At 52.7% G+C, this 15245-nt stretch overlaps 1 protein-coding gene across 3 annotated transcripts; it reads right to left on the minus strand.

Moving 5' to 3' along the window:
* Positions 1 to 847: 847 nt before the first annotated feature.
* Positions 848 to 15192, minus strand: Cdr2l (cerebellar degeneration related protein 2 like). 3 transcript variants are annotated; one of them, XM_052757454.1, is made up of 5 exons: positions 14671 to 15192; positions 6789 to 6901; positions 6386 to 6534; positions 4535 to 4699; positions 848 to 3357 (listed from the first exon to the last, which is right to left on the minus strand). In XM_052757454.1, exons 1-5 carry the CDS (start codon positions 14747 to 14749, stop codon positions 2463 to 2465), a joined length of 1401 nt encoding a protein of 466 aa, XP_052613414.1. In that variant the 5' UTR covers positions 14750 to 15192; the 3' UTR covers positions 848 to 2462. The 3 variants fall into 3 exon arrangements, with proteins under 3 accessions (XP_052613414.1, XP_052613415.1, XP_052613416.1); XM_052757455.1 differs by having other exon boundaries at positions 848 to 3354; positions 14671 to 15191; XM_052757456.1 differs by lacking the exon at positions 4535 to 4699 and having other exon boundaries at positions 848 to 3354.
* Between the last annotated feature and the right edge of the window lie 53 nt (positions 15193 to 15245).

Raw genomic sequence — 15245 nt, forward strand, 5'->3', positions numbered from 1 at the left:
GATACTCTGTCTGGTTTTTGTTTTATGTTTTTGAATGTGTATGAGTGTCTTGTCTGCATGTATATACGTGTACCACATGCATGCCTGGTGCCTGCAGAAGCCAGAAGAGGTCACTGGATCCCCTGAAACTGGAGTTACAGATAATTTTGATCTTTTATGTGGGTGCTGGGAATGAAACCCAGGTATTCTGTAAGAACAAAAGGTGCTCTTAACTGCTGAACCATCTCTTCACCCTTCCTGAGATCATGTCTTAAAGAAAAAAAAAAAAAGAAAGAAAAGATAAAAAACAATGAGAGGGTGGGGATGTGGCAGTGCCACTTAGCATGCCCAAAGCCCTGGGTTCAATCCCCAGCACCTAAGAAACTGGATGTGGTGGCAAATGCTTGTAATCCCAGAACTTGGGAAGGATCAGAAGGTAGAAGGACCAGAAGTTTAAGGCCACCTTCAGCTACACGGCAAGTTTGAATCTAACCTAACATCCATGAGAGCCTGTCTTGAAAAGATAGAAAATACCTCCCCCCAGCTGATCACAAATGCCCTGTCTGATAGCGCCTCCCCTCCCTGACCCCGTTGGTAGATCACCTTATCTTTTATTTTTACTTGCTCTGGGGGGATTTCCCAAGCCAGAAGATAAACTCTAAGGCAAGGTAGACCCTTTGTGTTTTGTTCATGAGTGTGCTTGGCAACTCTGCAGACACAGACTTTTTCAAGAGTTCGGGGTCAGAGTGACCTCAAAGAAAAGCAGAAGTCGTGGGGTGGTGTGGAGCTCAGATACACCCCTCATCTGTAGTGGTGCAGGAGAGGAGGCAAGCCCATGAGATGCAGAGACGAAACTGTGGCTCCAGGCTGTTTCAGAATACTGGTGCATTTTTTATTAAAGAAGAGAATAAAGCATTTGTAAATATATTTCTCTCATGTGAAAGGTGACGCCGGTCAGCTGCTACAGAACTGGGGAAGTGAAACAGGCCTGAACTCCTCCTCTACCCTAGATGACAGACACACATAGGGCCCGGAGGTACCCAGCCCCAGAGGACATAAGGTTCCAAGTTGCATGAACAGAAGGATGCCAGCTGGCATTACAGTGCCACCTGGAGCAAGGTAGCTACCCCAGGGATGTCAGACATGCTTGATAAGAAAGCCCCTTTACCCAAAGAAAGAGGTAAGGCATGGCGGTTCCCACTGGGCTCCCAGCACAGAGGCCAGTCACTGCCTCCTACTGGATTGTATGGCTCCTTTGATTTCTAGGGTCTCGGGAGGATGGCAGAAAGGAACCAGAAGCCCCGAAGGGCTGCCGAGGGCAAGCTGGGGACCTGGGCATCTCTTAGATGAAGCTGGACTTTCTGAGGTGTTGGATTAAAATACTGAACCCCTGACCTAGGTCGGGCCTCAAAAGTCCCTATAAAGGTGGGAGGTAAAGAGCAGGCTTTCTGTAGGAATGTGGGAAAGGAGAAATGTCTTCCTCAACCTAAGAATACTTAACATGGAGTAAAGATCTTCCAGTCCCCGGTGAAGGACACAGATGGGCACTGGGGTCTGGATTGTTGACACTCACACAGGACATTCTTGGAGGCCGCAGATGTGAACTGTACCAGGACTGGCCTAAGGAGGTGAGGAGTGGATGAGACATCATGGTCCCTGAGATGGGGGCAGGCACAGAGAAGGGAAGTGAAGCAGAGATGGTGGAACTCCCCGCCATCCTAGCCCCTGGAGGGCTTCATGCCCAGAAAATACTTCCAGGGATGGAACTTGAGGAGATTGGCTCTGAGAGGAAAGGGGCACTACCCATGTATGGCTGTTGAGGTCCTCCCTCTTCCTGTAGTCAGATGGGCTACAGATCTGTGGTGAGCTGAAGGTCTTTGCCAGGGTTGGAGGGGTCCTGCTCTGCAAAGTGGGAGCCATCTGTGCCCTGCTCAGAACTCTGGGAGTGGCGCAGCTATGGGAATGACGGTCGCGGTTGGCAAAAGCAGTGAGTGGTCGAGGAGACCCCAGGCACCAGCGATGGCTGGCCTCTGAGAGTCCCTTTCAAGTGTTTCCAGTTGTGGCAAGGCTCAAGGAGACCTTGCATTGCAAATCTCTCAGAAAAACAACTTTGGAGGGGAGAAAAAGTCAGCTAAGCAAGAAAGGCTTGCAGAAGACTGGCCACTATCAGAGGGTGAGGCCGGGGGTCCAGAAGTTGAGGGCTGAGGAGCCCCAGGGACAGTGGGGGAGGGTGTTTGGCTTTTAAACTGAGCTGTGCCTTCAAGCTGAAGCAAAGTGGTCAAGGGAGGCAGGACAGGTAAACCAAGCCACCAACAGGAAATATGCTGTGTCCCCAGATCAGAGGCCTCTCTGCTCATGCTCCAGCCACCTGCTAGGATGTATTGCTGCGTTAAGGGCTCTCTTATTTGCTAAGAGGCTGCCATCCAGGTATGAGGGACTCCCTTGGCAGGGAGGCAGGGGGAGGCTGCAGGCCTAGAGAGGGGTCACTTGCTGCTGTGCGTCTTGACTTTGGTGGCGTTGATGTCTGCCTTGGTCTTCTGTATCCTGGCAAAGATCTCTTTGAAGAGTGCCTTGTACTCGGGCTGGCTCTGCTCCAGCCGCTTATCTACGGCCTCTACGTGCTGGCTTAGGCTCTTCTCACCCGCCTTGCCCTCTCCCTGGCCCTCCTCGCCCCCCAGTAGGTCCCTCCATGAGCTGTCCCGGGAGATGGGCCGTGAGGTCTGCACGCCCGCGTGCCGCACCCCGGCACCATGCTGCCGGCATTTGCTCAGCAGCTCCTCGTATTTCTCCAGCAGCGCGTGGTACTGCTCATCCACCTCCCTCAGGATAGACATACCACGCCTGCGCACACTGTTGGCATGCAGCGTGAGGTTGCCCGCATGACGGCTGGCTGGGTCTTTGGCCACAATGGCATTGAGTGCTGTGTCACTGCAGCTTTTGCGCACTGCGTGGCTGGGGGAGGCTGCGGGCGAGGAGACACCATCCTGGACATTGGAGTCATCCCCACTGCCTGGCTGGGGGTCATCAGCCTCAGGGGCCTGAGTGAGGGGCGCCAGTAAAGCCTCAGCCAGGTGCTCATCCCGGGCCAGCAGGTAGGTCTTGGCCTGCTTCATCTGCTGCAGCTCCAGCAGCTCGGCCTCCAGCTCCTGCACGCGCAGACGGCAGCCCTCCATCTCACACAGCTGTCGCTCCAGCTCCGTGTACTCCTGGAGCACCACCGTGTACTCGCGCTCCGCCCGCTCCTTGCGCTGTCGCTCCTGGCTCACCTGGGAACGCAGCACCCCCACCAAGGTCTGCAATCGTTCATTCTCCTGCTCCAGGGGCCGAGGGCCCAGCTCCATCGAGGAACTGTGCAGGCGGAAGGCATCTTCACACCTGCTGGGGGACAGGCAGCAGTAGTTGAGTCATGGCCACAACCCCAGATCACTGTCAGACACTGGGTTCTCTTGTCCATCTGTCTGACTCTTCCTTCTGCCCCTCTGAGCCACCATCCACACCTCTAACTTCCTCTCCCGCCATGTGTCTGAGGATGCTGACCTATATAGATTCATCTAGGAGTCTTCAGCAATGGGAGGCACGGGGAAGGTTGAAGGTTCTGGGACCGGGGCTAAGCAGACAGACCTCTGCATACCTTCTAGACGCTGGTAATCTCCCTTCATCTAGACCCCGATGCCTAGGGATGGTAGTGGTCCTGTTCTGATGCAACCCAGGACCTAGTTTCCATACACACTTCTAATCTTTAATTTTTTGTTTTTTTTAAGATAGGGTTTCTCTGTGTAACAGCTCTGATTGTCCTAGAACTTGCTCTATAGACCAGGCTGGCCTCAAACTCACAGAGATCTGCCTGCCCTTGCCTCCTAAATGCTGGGATTAAAGGCGTGTGCTACTAAAGCCTGGCCTTTTTTTTTGATCTTATACAACCCAGTTTGGCCTTGAACTCTCTAGGTGAATGTGATCGTGACCTCTTGATTCTCCTGCCTCCACCTTGTGAATGATGGGATTACAAGTGTACTTCACCACTCCATTAGGAGGTGTCGGGGATCAAACTCAAGGCCTTGTGAACGTCTGACAAACAGTCTTCCACCTGAGTCCCATCTCCAGTCTCATTTTGATCTCCATTAATCTGTCTTTCTCCCATTTTAGGCTGGGAATCAAACCCAGGGTAACACACATTCTAGGCAAGCACCTATAAAACTGAGCTCCATCCCCAACCCTGTGTTCTTATATAAGTAATTGTTGAATTAAGATTTAATGGGAACCAAAAGGAACAGTGCTTAACTCCTCCAAGGTTAGAAGCCTGGCTGTGCCGAGTACTAAACACATGATCTTGGATGAGCCACGTAACCGGCAAGCTCAGATTTTCCCCTCCGACTTGCAGGCAAAATGAATGTGATAACTGTTATGTTAGCATAGTAACACCTATGGCTGTCCTTCGCAAGCATCCTGAGGGCTTGGGCCAGACAGTCCTCCTTCCCAGTTACAGTTCCCTGTGCTCCTCCTTCATCCCTCAGCCAGGACTCTTGGAATTCTTAGACACTGCAGGGCCCTTCCCTACCGGGGGCTTGTGCACAGCTCCTTCAGGCAGGGGAAGGTATGGATGGTTCTCCTGCGCTCCCGCTTTTCCCGGCGGACCCGCAGCTGCTCCAGGCCTCGGAGTTGCTCCACCTGGGCCTGCAGCTCCTCGACCTGGGACTGCAGGCGCTCAATGGTCTCCGTCAGCCTGGAATAGGACGAAGGCACCCATGGGAGACTATTTTTGTTGTTTGTCTGTTTTAAAGATTGTTAGGGCTGGAGAGATGGCTCAGCCATTAAAAGCTAGGCTCACAACCAAAATGTTAAGACTGATTTTTTAGGGGTGTGTGTGCGTGTGCGTGTGCACGTGTGCGCCACATGTATATGTGTGCAGGTGCCTGAGGGGGCCAAAAGAGGGAGTGGATCCCCTGGAACTGGAACTGGGTGATTGTGAGCAACTCCCTGTGAGTGCTGGGAACCAAACCCTGGTTCTAGAGTAGCAAACACTCTCAACCTCTTGGCCGTCTTTCGAGCCCCACCCTGGGGAAGTCTTAAGGAGACAGGGACGGCCTCCTCACTGCCACTTGGAATTCTTGTAGATGGAGGACATGGAGTTAAGGACAAACAGACAATCTTGAACATGCTGTCTGGGGTTAAAGTCTGAGACCTCTCTGCCATAGTCAAGGACCTGCCCTTCTATACATCCCAGGCAGAGCCAATCATTCCTCCTCGGCCACGGTGGGTCCTTTGTGTCTGTGCACATGTGTGTATGTTCACATGTGTGTGTGTGTGTGTGTGTGTGTGTGTGTGTGTGTGTGTGTGTACATGTGGAGGCCAGAGGATGACCTTGGATATCACACCTCAACAAGCTATCCACCTTGTTTTCTGAGGCAGGCTTCCACTAGAACCCAGGGGTCGCTGATTTATCTAGGGTGGGACCTCCCCATCACCACCTCCCCAGTTTAAGATTACAAGTGCACGTTATTGTGCCCTGCATTTTACATGGGTGCTAGGGGTTGGACCCAGGTCCTCACGCCTGTGCGCAAAGCACTTTAGCGACCAGGCCATTTCCCCAGCCCCACTTCAGATTCTTGCACACCCCTCTGTCACTACCACTGTGCTTTGCAGTGACAACATTACATGTCTGCCTTCCTTCCCACCTGAGCGGCCCCAGAGGGCAGGTCAGAGTCCCTGCCGGAGCCTGGGGTATAACTGGTGCCTAGCCACAGGTGAGGAGGTCATTTACTGGGAGATGGGTGACGTTTCATCCATCCGTTGTGGGGGCCTGGAGAGGTGGCTTGGTGGTTAAAAGCACTTTTGCAGAGGACCTGCGTTTGGTTCCCGCCACTCATAGACATGGTGGCTCATTACCATCTGTAACTCTAGCTCCAGAGGATCTCATCCCCTCTCCTGGCCTCAGAGGGCACGGCCCACACATGGTGCACACATACATGCAGGCAAAACACCCACCCAGACAAAATAAAAATAAATCTTAAAAAGAAAGGAAGGCCTGGGTGGTGGTGGTGCACGCCTTTAAGCCTTCTAAACTCAGAAGACAGAGGCAGGCTGATCTCTCTGAGTTCGAGGGCAGCCTGGTCTACAGAGCAAGTTCCCGAACAGCAGGGTTACACAGAGAAATCCTGTCTTGAACTAGCCCCCCCCCCCCGAAAAAAAAAAAAGAAAGAAAAAGAAAGGAAGGAAGGAGGGGGAAGGAACTCTGGTCTGTGGGATGGATGTTTAAGCACACTCAGCATACACAGCTGACATGAATGGCCTCGCTACCATCCCAGCCTCTTCAGCGCTGTCCCCTAGGACAAAGTATGTGAGTCTCCCTGCCAGGCCGCATGCTCCCATGTTCAGCCCTGGGCCTGTCCCTCACCGTCCCAGCCCTCACCCGTGGATCTTCTGCTGGGCAGCCTTACTCTCCAGCACCAGCCTCTGGTTGGTCAGCTCCAGGTCTCTGGCCGTCAGGTCCAGCTGCTCGTACACTTTGGCATGCTGCTCATTCACGAGCCGCAGCGTGTCCAGCTGCTTGGTCAGGTACTAGGGGAGGAGGTAAAGGGGGGAGCACACCTTCACAATGAGGTGAGGACAAACGTCTCTGCCTGGCCCTCCCACCACCCCTAGGCCAATTGGCTTCGAGAGGTTTGTGTTCAACTGAGCAGGGGGCCTGGGATTGGTGGGCAGGGGTGAACGATGAGAGTCAAGCCTTTTGCAAGTTGCACAAAGGTACACACAGGCCAAGGCCCAAGGCTCTTGAGAGGTGGGGGAAGGGGTGCACAGCCCAGGCCCCTCACCTCGATCTCCTGCACCTGCTCCTCATTGGTGGCGTACATCTGCTGCAGAGACTCTTCCAGCTCCTTGTTCCTCTCCAGCAGAGTCTTCCCAAGCTCCGCCGCCAGGTGCAAGTCTGAGGACAGGGGCGGGGTGAGGGGGGCAAACAGAGAACACAGAGGGAGGAAGTCAGAGAACCCTCATTAATGCCCTGTTCCCCGAGGCTGGGCTCTTGGTGACTCTGAATCACCCTGACACAGGCTCTTCTCAGAAGCCCCAGCCTGTCTAGAGATGGAAGCCAGGAGCTAGAGTCTTGTGTGGTCGTCACTTCCGTCGGAAATGCCCCTTTCCCTACAAGCTCCAGGCTTACTCCCTTCTCGTCCTTCAAGTCTCTGGCTTTGTTTTGTTTGCCCAGGATCTTACTGTGGAGCCCAGGCTAGCCCACGGCTCATGATCCTTCTGCCTCAGCTTCCTGAATGCTGGGATTGTAGACATGTGTTACCATCCAGCTTGGTATTTTTTTCCTGCTTGTTGTAAAAAGCAAATAGTGCAGAAAGGTGAAAAGCCAACAATAAAGGAATCAGTTGACTCAGGTGTGGTGGGGCTTGCCTTTAATTCCAGTACTCAGGAGGCAGAAGCAGGTGGGCCTCTGTGAGTCTGAGGCCAACCAGGGCTACACAGTGAGACCCTGTTTCAAAAAGAAAGAAAAATGAGTCTCTGGAGAGGTGGCTCAGCACTTAAGACCTCTCTGCTGCTCTTGCAGAGAGCCAGAGGTTGGTTCCCAGCAAGCAATCACGACTGTTTGTAACTCTAGCTTCCGGGGAGGGAACATCTTCTTCTAGCTTTCGTGGGTGTGGCGTGTGAGTGCACTCGAACACGAACACACACACACACACACACACACACACACACACACACACACACACCCCTAAAAAGAAATACTGGATCAGTGAGACGGCTCAGTGGATGAAGGCAATTGCTGCTGAACCTGACTACCTGAGTTCAATCTCCAGGATCCTCGTTGTGGAAGAACAGAACCAACACTACAGGTTGTTCTCTGATCTCCACATGCATGCCCATACCCATGCATCTAGGTACACAACACACACATAAAATGTAACACAAATACAAAATACACTGTATTTTGTCTGTACCTGCCTTTCTCCTATAACAATATACCACGGTAGCTTTCTATGGGTAGACCTGTATGCACTATTTTTTTAGATTTATTTATTTTTTTATTATGTATGCAGTGTTCTACCTGTATGTATGCCTGAAGGCCAGAAGAGGGTGCCAGATCTCATTACAGATGGTTGTGAGCCATCATGTGGGTACTGGGAATTGAACTCAGGACCTCTGGAAGAAGACCAGCCAGTGCTCTTAGCTGCTGAGCCACCTCTCCAGTCCTGGATGCACACTATTAGTGGATGCAGACAATGCTATTGTATATAAGCTCTAAACACCTTCGTCTAAATAGTCCTTATTGTTGGGTGTTTAGAGTGTCTTTGAGTATTTCCTCTATTAAAAGTGGAGCTATGAGCCAAATGTGTTATGGGATGTTTGTACACCGTGTAAAGATAGTTGCTGTGATTGGTTAAATAAAGAGTTGAATGCTAATAGCTAGGCAGGACTTTCAGGCAGAGAGAGGAAATAGGAGGCGATAATCTAGGGGCACAGGAGAAACTAGGAGACTCGGAGGAAGCAGGATGGGCAGTGCAGAGATAAGGTAAGGTCCTCATGGAAGAATGTAGATTTTTTTTAAATGGGTTGATTTAAGTTATAAGAACTAGTTAGGAAAAAGCCTAAGCTAAGGCCGAGTTTTATAATTAATAATAAGTCTCTGTGTCATTATTTTCGGGTTGGCAGTCCTGGCATAAAAGTACTACTACACAAGTGTGGTATGCATGCTTAGCCCCAGAACTCAGGAAACTGAGACAGGAGGATAGCAAGTTTGCAGCCAGTCTAAGTTACATGAGATTCTGTCTCAGAAAATCAAAAACAGGACTGGGGATGTAGCTCAGGTCACAGAATGCTTGCCTAGCATGCATGAAGCCCTAGATTCGGGCCTCAGGACTGCACAAATTGAGTGTGGACATGCACACCTGTCATCCAGTACTGAGGAGGTACAGGCAGAAGGAGCAGGAGTTCAAGGTCATCTTTGATATATAAGGCTTGTTCAAGGCCAGCCTGACTTTTATAAGACTCAGCTTAAAAAAGAAAAGAAATAACAACAAGAACAACAGCAACAAAAATGTGAAACTGTGCCATAAACCCAAGACCCCCACTCCTTAGGAGGCTGAGGCGAGGGGACCACAGCTTAAGGCCAGTTCAGGCAACTCAGCCTTTGTCTCAAAATAAAAAGTTGCTGGCAGTGATAGTGCATGTCTTTGATACCAGCACTCAGGAGGCAGAGGCAGGTGGATCTCTGTGAGTTCAAGGCCAGCCTGGTCTATAGAGTGAGTTCCAGGACAGCCAGGGCTACACAGAGATACCTTGTTTCAAAAAACCAATAAACGAACAAACAAACAAACCAATAAATAAATAAAGTAAAATAAAATGTAAAACAAGGATAAGGATTTGGGCCTGGTAGCTCATATCTGTAATTCCAGCACCTGGGAGGCTGAGGCAGGAGGATCGCATCAAGTTCTATGCCAGTCAGGACTACAGGGTGAAACCATGTCTTAAAAACTTAACACCACAGTGCTGGAGAGATGGCTTAGTGGTTAAGAGCACTTGCTGTCCTCACCGAAGCCCTGAGTTCAGTTCCCCGCACCCCCAGTGGCAGCTCATAACTGTTGGCAACACTAGTCCAGGACATCCAGTGTCCTCCTCTTGCTTTCTGGGTCACTAGGCACTCAGTGGTACACATACATACATGTGGACAGAACAATCATACACAAAGCTTTATAATCTTTGCTAAGAATCACTAACAACAAACAGTAAAAGAAGGCTGGATGTATGTAGTTCAGTGGTGGAAGCAGTACTGTGACTGCCCAGCACGTGTGAGGATCTGGGTCCGATGTATAGTCCTGAAAAATAAGAGTCAAACTAGGATTAACTTCACTGTATTAAAACCTTAGTGCAAGTTACTGCCCTTTGTGAGAACACGTTCCTAGAAACAGAATCAGTGGGGCAAATTGTAGGCCTATGTGATCCATTTAGCCCAAAGCAGGAAAGTGCTGATTTTTTTAAATTATTAATTATTATTTAACATTATGAAGCCGTTTGTTACATCAGCCTTCATTCTAGGCTGATGGTGTAAATCTGGACCAAGATTTGTAAAAGCAGATCTTCTGGGGCCAATAAGACGCAGTGCTATTTTATACATCACGATAGTCCTGCCTTCCCTTTCGGGTCCTCCTGGCAAGTTTTAGATACACGGCTGTTTCGGCTACACCTTCTGCAGTGCAGCAGACAGGCCCAGGTGGGCCTTCCTCTTGCATCCTTACAGAGCAGGGACACTGGATGGGTAGAGAGCAGAGTGTCCTGCACTCTTTCAGCTAAGCCTAGGACAGGACTGGTGTTTCCTCGTGAAGGCCAGAGCAGCCTGATCAGCCACTGGACCTAGACAAGAGGCTTAGGAACAAGCCCAAAGTCTCTCCCACATGAGGGTAAAGTTTTCTTCTTTCTTTCTTAAAGACAGAGTATCGTGTAGCTCAGGCTGGCCTCAAACTTGCAATGTAGCTGAGGATGACCTTGATCTCCCATCCTTCTGCCTCTACCTCCTAAGTGCTGGGATTGTTGGGATGTACCACAGTACCTGGTTTTATGTGGTACTGGGGAGTCAAACCCAGGGCTTCCTACATGCTAGGCAAGCATTCTTGAGGTTACCAACGGAGCTGCGTCCTCAGCAGCTTTTGATGTGGTTGTTTTGAGGTAGGGTCTCATGTAGTCAGGTTTTCCTTGATATGTAGCCAAGGATGACTTTGAACTCCTGATCCCGTTGCCTCTATCTCCCAAGTGGTAGCATGTGGACAAGCTCAGAGCAGGGGTGAGGTTTCGAAACAGCCAGGATGGGGCCTCTAGAGCTGACTTAACTGGAGAGGAGGGCTTTGTGTCCCGATGTCGCTGGGGAAGCAGACCATAGCAGCTCCCCTCTGCCTAGGCTGTTATGACAGCCTGGAAGAAGAGCAGTTTTCCTGAAGGAAACAAAACTGAGTCGTGGGAATCAGCTACAAACCCCATAGCCTGGGGCAAGTAACCTGCCCAGTGACAATGCCAAAATGTCCAGTCACCTAATATAAACCTAGTGAGATATTTGAGGACACTTGCCATATGAGTTTATATACGTTGAGCCAAAGTCTGGAGCCTGATGTTCCCATTGCTGAATGACAGCTTTGTGATATATCATGTGCTTGGGGATAACAGGGGGGTGGGGTGGGGTGGTTGGCTGTGAGAACCTCACCATCTTCTCAGTCTGTAACGGGATGGCAATGTTCAGTTCACCCTTCTTAAATGTTTCAGGCCTTGGAACTGTTAGGCGGTCTTAGGAAGTGACCATTGCTATACCATATACGTGGCCCGTGAAAAGATCCTGCTGCTTAACCAGAGTTCAAGGGCAGAGGAAGGAGGAAAGGCCAAGGGCAATTACAGTACCACACTCCCTGTTCCAGGGGCAATTGCAGTACCACGCTCCTCTTTCCGGGGCGGGCGAGCTGGGCTGTGTGACTTCCTGCGGTTTGTAGGCTGGGATCGGGATGGGGGCTGCCCGCACTATGAACTGGGTGACATTGAAGATTGCCTGCAAAGACAGCGAATGTGACACCCAGTGGCCCAGGGATGGTGAAGGGACGAAGGACAGAAAGGAAGCTGCCTGGGGAGGAAGAGGAGACTCTCAGACCGACTCAGGGAAACTGGATCACGCTGCAAGCTAAGCTGGTCAGAGCCTCCTGGAGGGATGAGGGGAGGAGTCTAGAAGTTGTAGAGTCAGGGACCTGGAGCAGCCAAGAAATAGAGGAGGCAGCTTACTGAAGGACCGCGGCAGTTCTGGACTCAGGGGAGGGTGGCCTGGGAACTTAGAAGCCAGCTAAACAGGATGTGGGCACTAGGCAACAGCCTGCTATGGCTGGATGAACAGGCAACTCTGAACCAAGCCACGGAGGTCCTGAGTCTGGGCTGCCACCTCCCGTCTGGCCCGAGGGGCTTTCTGGGGCTTCCTTCAGGAGATTTTAGTGGTTATAGGCAAAGGGATGCCCCAGAGAAAACAAAAGAGACCCTGAAATCCCATTGCCCCTCTGGCTGGGCATCAGGGTGGAGCAGGACAGACTTCTCACAGCAGGACAGACTTCTCACAGACAGGCAGGAAAGGGACAAGGAAATGGGCAAGGGGCAGGAAATAGGCCAAGGTGGACAGAGGTAAAGGGTGACTTAGGTGGAAGACACCGGACAGTGGAGCGGGGGGTCCTGCCCCACAGGGCACGAGAGTCAGGAACTCAGAAGGCCTCCGGAGGTAACCGAGGTGGAGAAAGGATGTCATTTTCCTTGCCACCTCAGAGCATTCCCTGGGGTGGAGGACTCAAGGTCAGACTAGGCAGGAAGGGGAGGTCAGGTCAGAAAATCTGTGACTCAGCAGCCATCCCTCAGCCTGGACAGAAGTGGTCACAGGTGGAGGAGGAGAAGCAAAGAAAGAGCCAGTGCTTAATAATTAATTCATGACTTTTTCTATTTTTACAGGGGCTCACCTGTCCTGACCACCTCCTGCCTCCGGGGCAGAGCCACACCAAAGTCAAACACCATCTCTAGGGACAATCTTTGGGAAGTGGAGTTGGGGCTTAGTCCAGGGTAGAGGGAAAACAGGCAGGAAGGATACCCCATGTGTGTGGGGGAAATCACTCCACGGGCCACCCGGAAGATGGGAAGAAAAGAATTTGGGGATCAAGTACAGAGAAGGGGACACAGACATGGGACCTCCGATGTGGCTATCTTTTGGCAGACACTCCTCCCCATCCCTCAGCTCTCCTGAGCTGGCATGCAGAACTGAGTGACTAGCACTTCCTTTGTCCCCTACTTCCCCTGTTCTTCATTTGGTCCCATGCCTTGGTACAAACATCTCTTCCCCCAGAGTGCCCTCCCCTTCCTTCCTGTACCCTCCAGCTCAAAGCTCTCTTTGCTGAGGGGGGCACGCTGTCACACAGCTGTCACTTTCATCCCACTTCCATCTCCTCTGTTGGAATGCAGGATCAGGACGGAGAATCCGTCCCTAGACCCAGCACAGCCCCTGGCGGAAGGTCCACTTTCCTCACAGAGTGCTTCAGTACTGGGTGTGACCCTGTTTCCTGGACTCTGTCTATGACTGGAGCTGCAGGCCAGACCAGCAGGACCCAAGAAGTGGGGGTGTACAGAGCGCTTCAGGCCTGCTGGAATGGCAATTCCTGTCCCTCACCAGAAGCCACACATCTCCCACCCTACTCTCCGGCTTCTTCCTCCCACATCTGGGCTGGGCATGGTGCCAAGCCTTCATTAGGGGTGTGGGAACTAAATGAGACTGCCATAGTATTAGCATCTGCCTCTCTAGAGGCTATCTTCCACAGAACTCAGTTCATTTTTCCTTCTGAGCTAGCCTCTCCCAGGAAGCCATCCCATAATCACACACACTTAGAACATCCAAGAGGGCCTCCCGCACCAGCCCTTGGGTACCCACAGGTTCGGGGCTATGACTGTTCCAAGGTCCCAGGATGATGTTTGGCACTCACATGAGGGCCAACAGATGTTTGCAGAGAGGAAAAGTTTAGGGGTAGCGGCCAGGTCAGAGGAGAAGGTGCCACATGAGCATGGGCTACCTGATTACATAGCAATGTCTAACCCATCGCCCTCCGTCCCACACAGGTCTCCTGAGGTTCTGATTCACTGACAAGTACAGGGATGGCTCCTCATCGGCAGGTGAAGCCTGGCGAAGTGGGTCAGGAAACAAAGGCTCCAGGATACAAGCGAATGCTTCCCATCCTGGCAAAATCAGAGCTGACCAGGCCTCCACGGCACACTCCGTGCCAGGCTTGTGTTTTAATACCTCAGGACTTGCAGGTGACTGTGGGAAGGTCACTTTTCCCTAGATACGTTTCTTCACCCCCTCAAGGTATCATCAGGAACTGGCACCTTGGCAGAGAAGAGGGTGGAGCAGACTCCACTCCAGCAGGCTTTGGCCTTGACCCTGACCCTCTCAGGCCTCCTCCTTCGGTCAGGACGGCTCCACCTCTCTCCTCAGTGATGTCATGTAAGCCACCTCATCACCAGCTTCTAAACCCCTTCCAGTCACCTCCCTCTTTCCTGGGGCTCTCATCTTGGAAGTCCGTCTGAAATGACTAAAGGACCCCTCCACATCCTGAGCCACTTGGGTGGATTCCTACTGCAGGGAAGGACAAGGGGATACTTCTCTCAGGAAGGCAGGCTGGAGATCCCACTTTGGGCTTCTTCCCAGGCATGCTCCCGCGCACCTCCCCATCTCTGGGCAAAGGGAAGCGAGGTGGGGAAACTTTCTCTAAGTCTTAGAGCTCAGAAATTCTGGCCGGGACAGGTGCTGCTGATCTGGAGAGATGACATCTCAACACAGAGTACGCTCTCAGCAAAAGTAGCAGGAATCCCCTGCGGGCCCCAAGACTTCCATTCCACCTAGTACCCGGGCCCCCTAACAAAATCCTACCAGGGACACCGAGTAGTGGCAGCTACTAAAATGAGAAGGGTGATGGACGCGCCGTCAACTAGACACTTCTGCAGGTCTCCTTCCTTCTATCACGTCCGAATCTTCCAGGGCAGCGCCCCTCTCGGTCCACGTCCCCATTCTCAAGACTCGTCATGCTCTGCCTGGCGCACCAGGTCCAGCCCAGCCCTTTTCTAGGTGATACCGCCCAACAATGGAGTAGCGGCCAGGGGTCTCCGGGCACACGCCACTTCCCTTCCCGCCGTGCTCACCCTGCTCCAGGTCCTGATGATCGTACCAGGACTCCTCCTCCTCTGCGGAGTAGTCCTCCATCCCCGCCGCTCTCCGCATGGCCCCGCGGGTGGCGGTGGGCGGGCGCTGCGGCAGCTCAGGGCCTGGACTCGCAGCCCGGGACAATGCGGCGGAGGCGGCCCGGGCTTCCCACGTCGTCGCGGGCTCGGGCTGCAGCGCCCCTTCGCCCGGCGCGCGCGATCGCCATCCGCTACCGGCCGTGCGCACAGCGGGGCCTCTCGCTCCCGCGCGCCCTGGGTCCCGCCGAGCTAGGGACGCCGGGTGGCGGCGGCACAAAGGGCGGAGGGGTGGGGACTGCAAAGCGGGACGACAGCTAGGACGACCTGAGACCGCCTGCAGGGCTGCGGTGTCAGTAGAGTGTGGGTGCCGCGGCAGATACCCGCTGCCCGCCTCGGGCCCGCACACCACCCGGCCCGCGCCGCGACACTCGGAGCCGCTGCTGCATCTCCGCCCGGCCCGCTTGCAGCTTCCCAGGCCGCCAGCTCTGCGGGGTGGGGCCTGCCGCCGGAAGCCAATCATAAGACGTATGCAAATA

This window comes from Peromyscus californicus, unplaced genomic scaffold, assembly GCF_007827085.1.
Source record: "Peromyscus californicus insignis strain IS unplaced genomic scaffold, ASM782708v3 Scaffold_3__1_contigs__length_106647218, whole genome shotgun sequence".
In the NCBI taxonomy this organism is placed as follows: Eukaryota; Metazoa; Chordata; class Mammalia; order Rodentia; family Cricetidae; genus Peromyscus; species Peromyscus californicus.

What these genes read in the sequence shown, in the direction of transcription:
- Cdr2l (XM_052757454.1), bottom strand. Translation starts at nt 14,749, where the DNA reads ATGCGGAGAGCGGCGGGGATGGAGGACTACTCCGCAGAGGAGGAGGAG. An exon ending in TCATCAGGACCTGGAGCAGG is followed by an intron (nt 6,902 to 14,670) that starts GTGAGCACGGCG and finishes CCCTGTCCTCAG; the next exon opens with ACTTGCACCTGGCGGCGGAG. An exon ending in GCCCAGCAGAAGATCCACGG is followed by an intron (nt 4,700 to 6,385) that starts GTGAGGGCTGGG and finishes GTCCTATTCCAG; the next exon opens with GCTGACGGAGACCATTGAGC.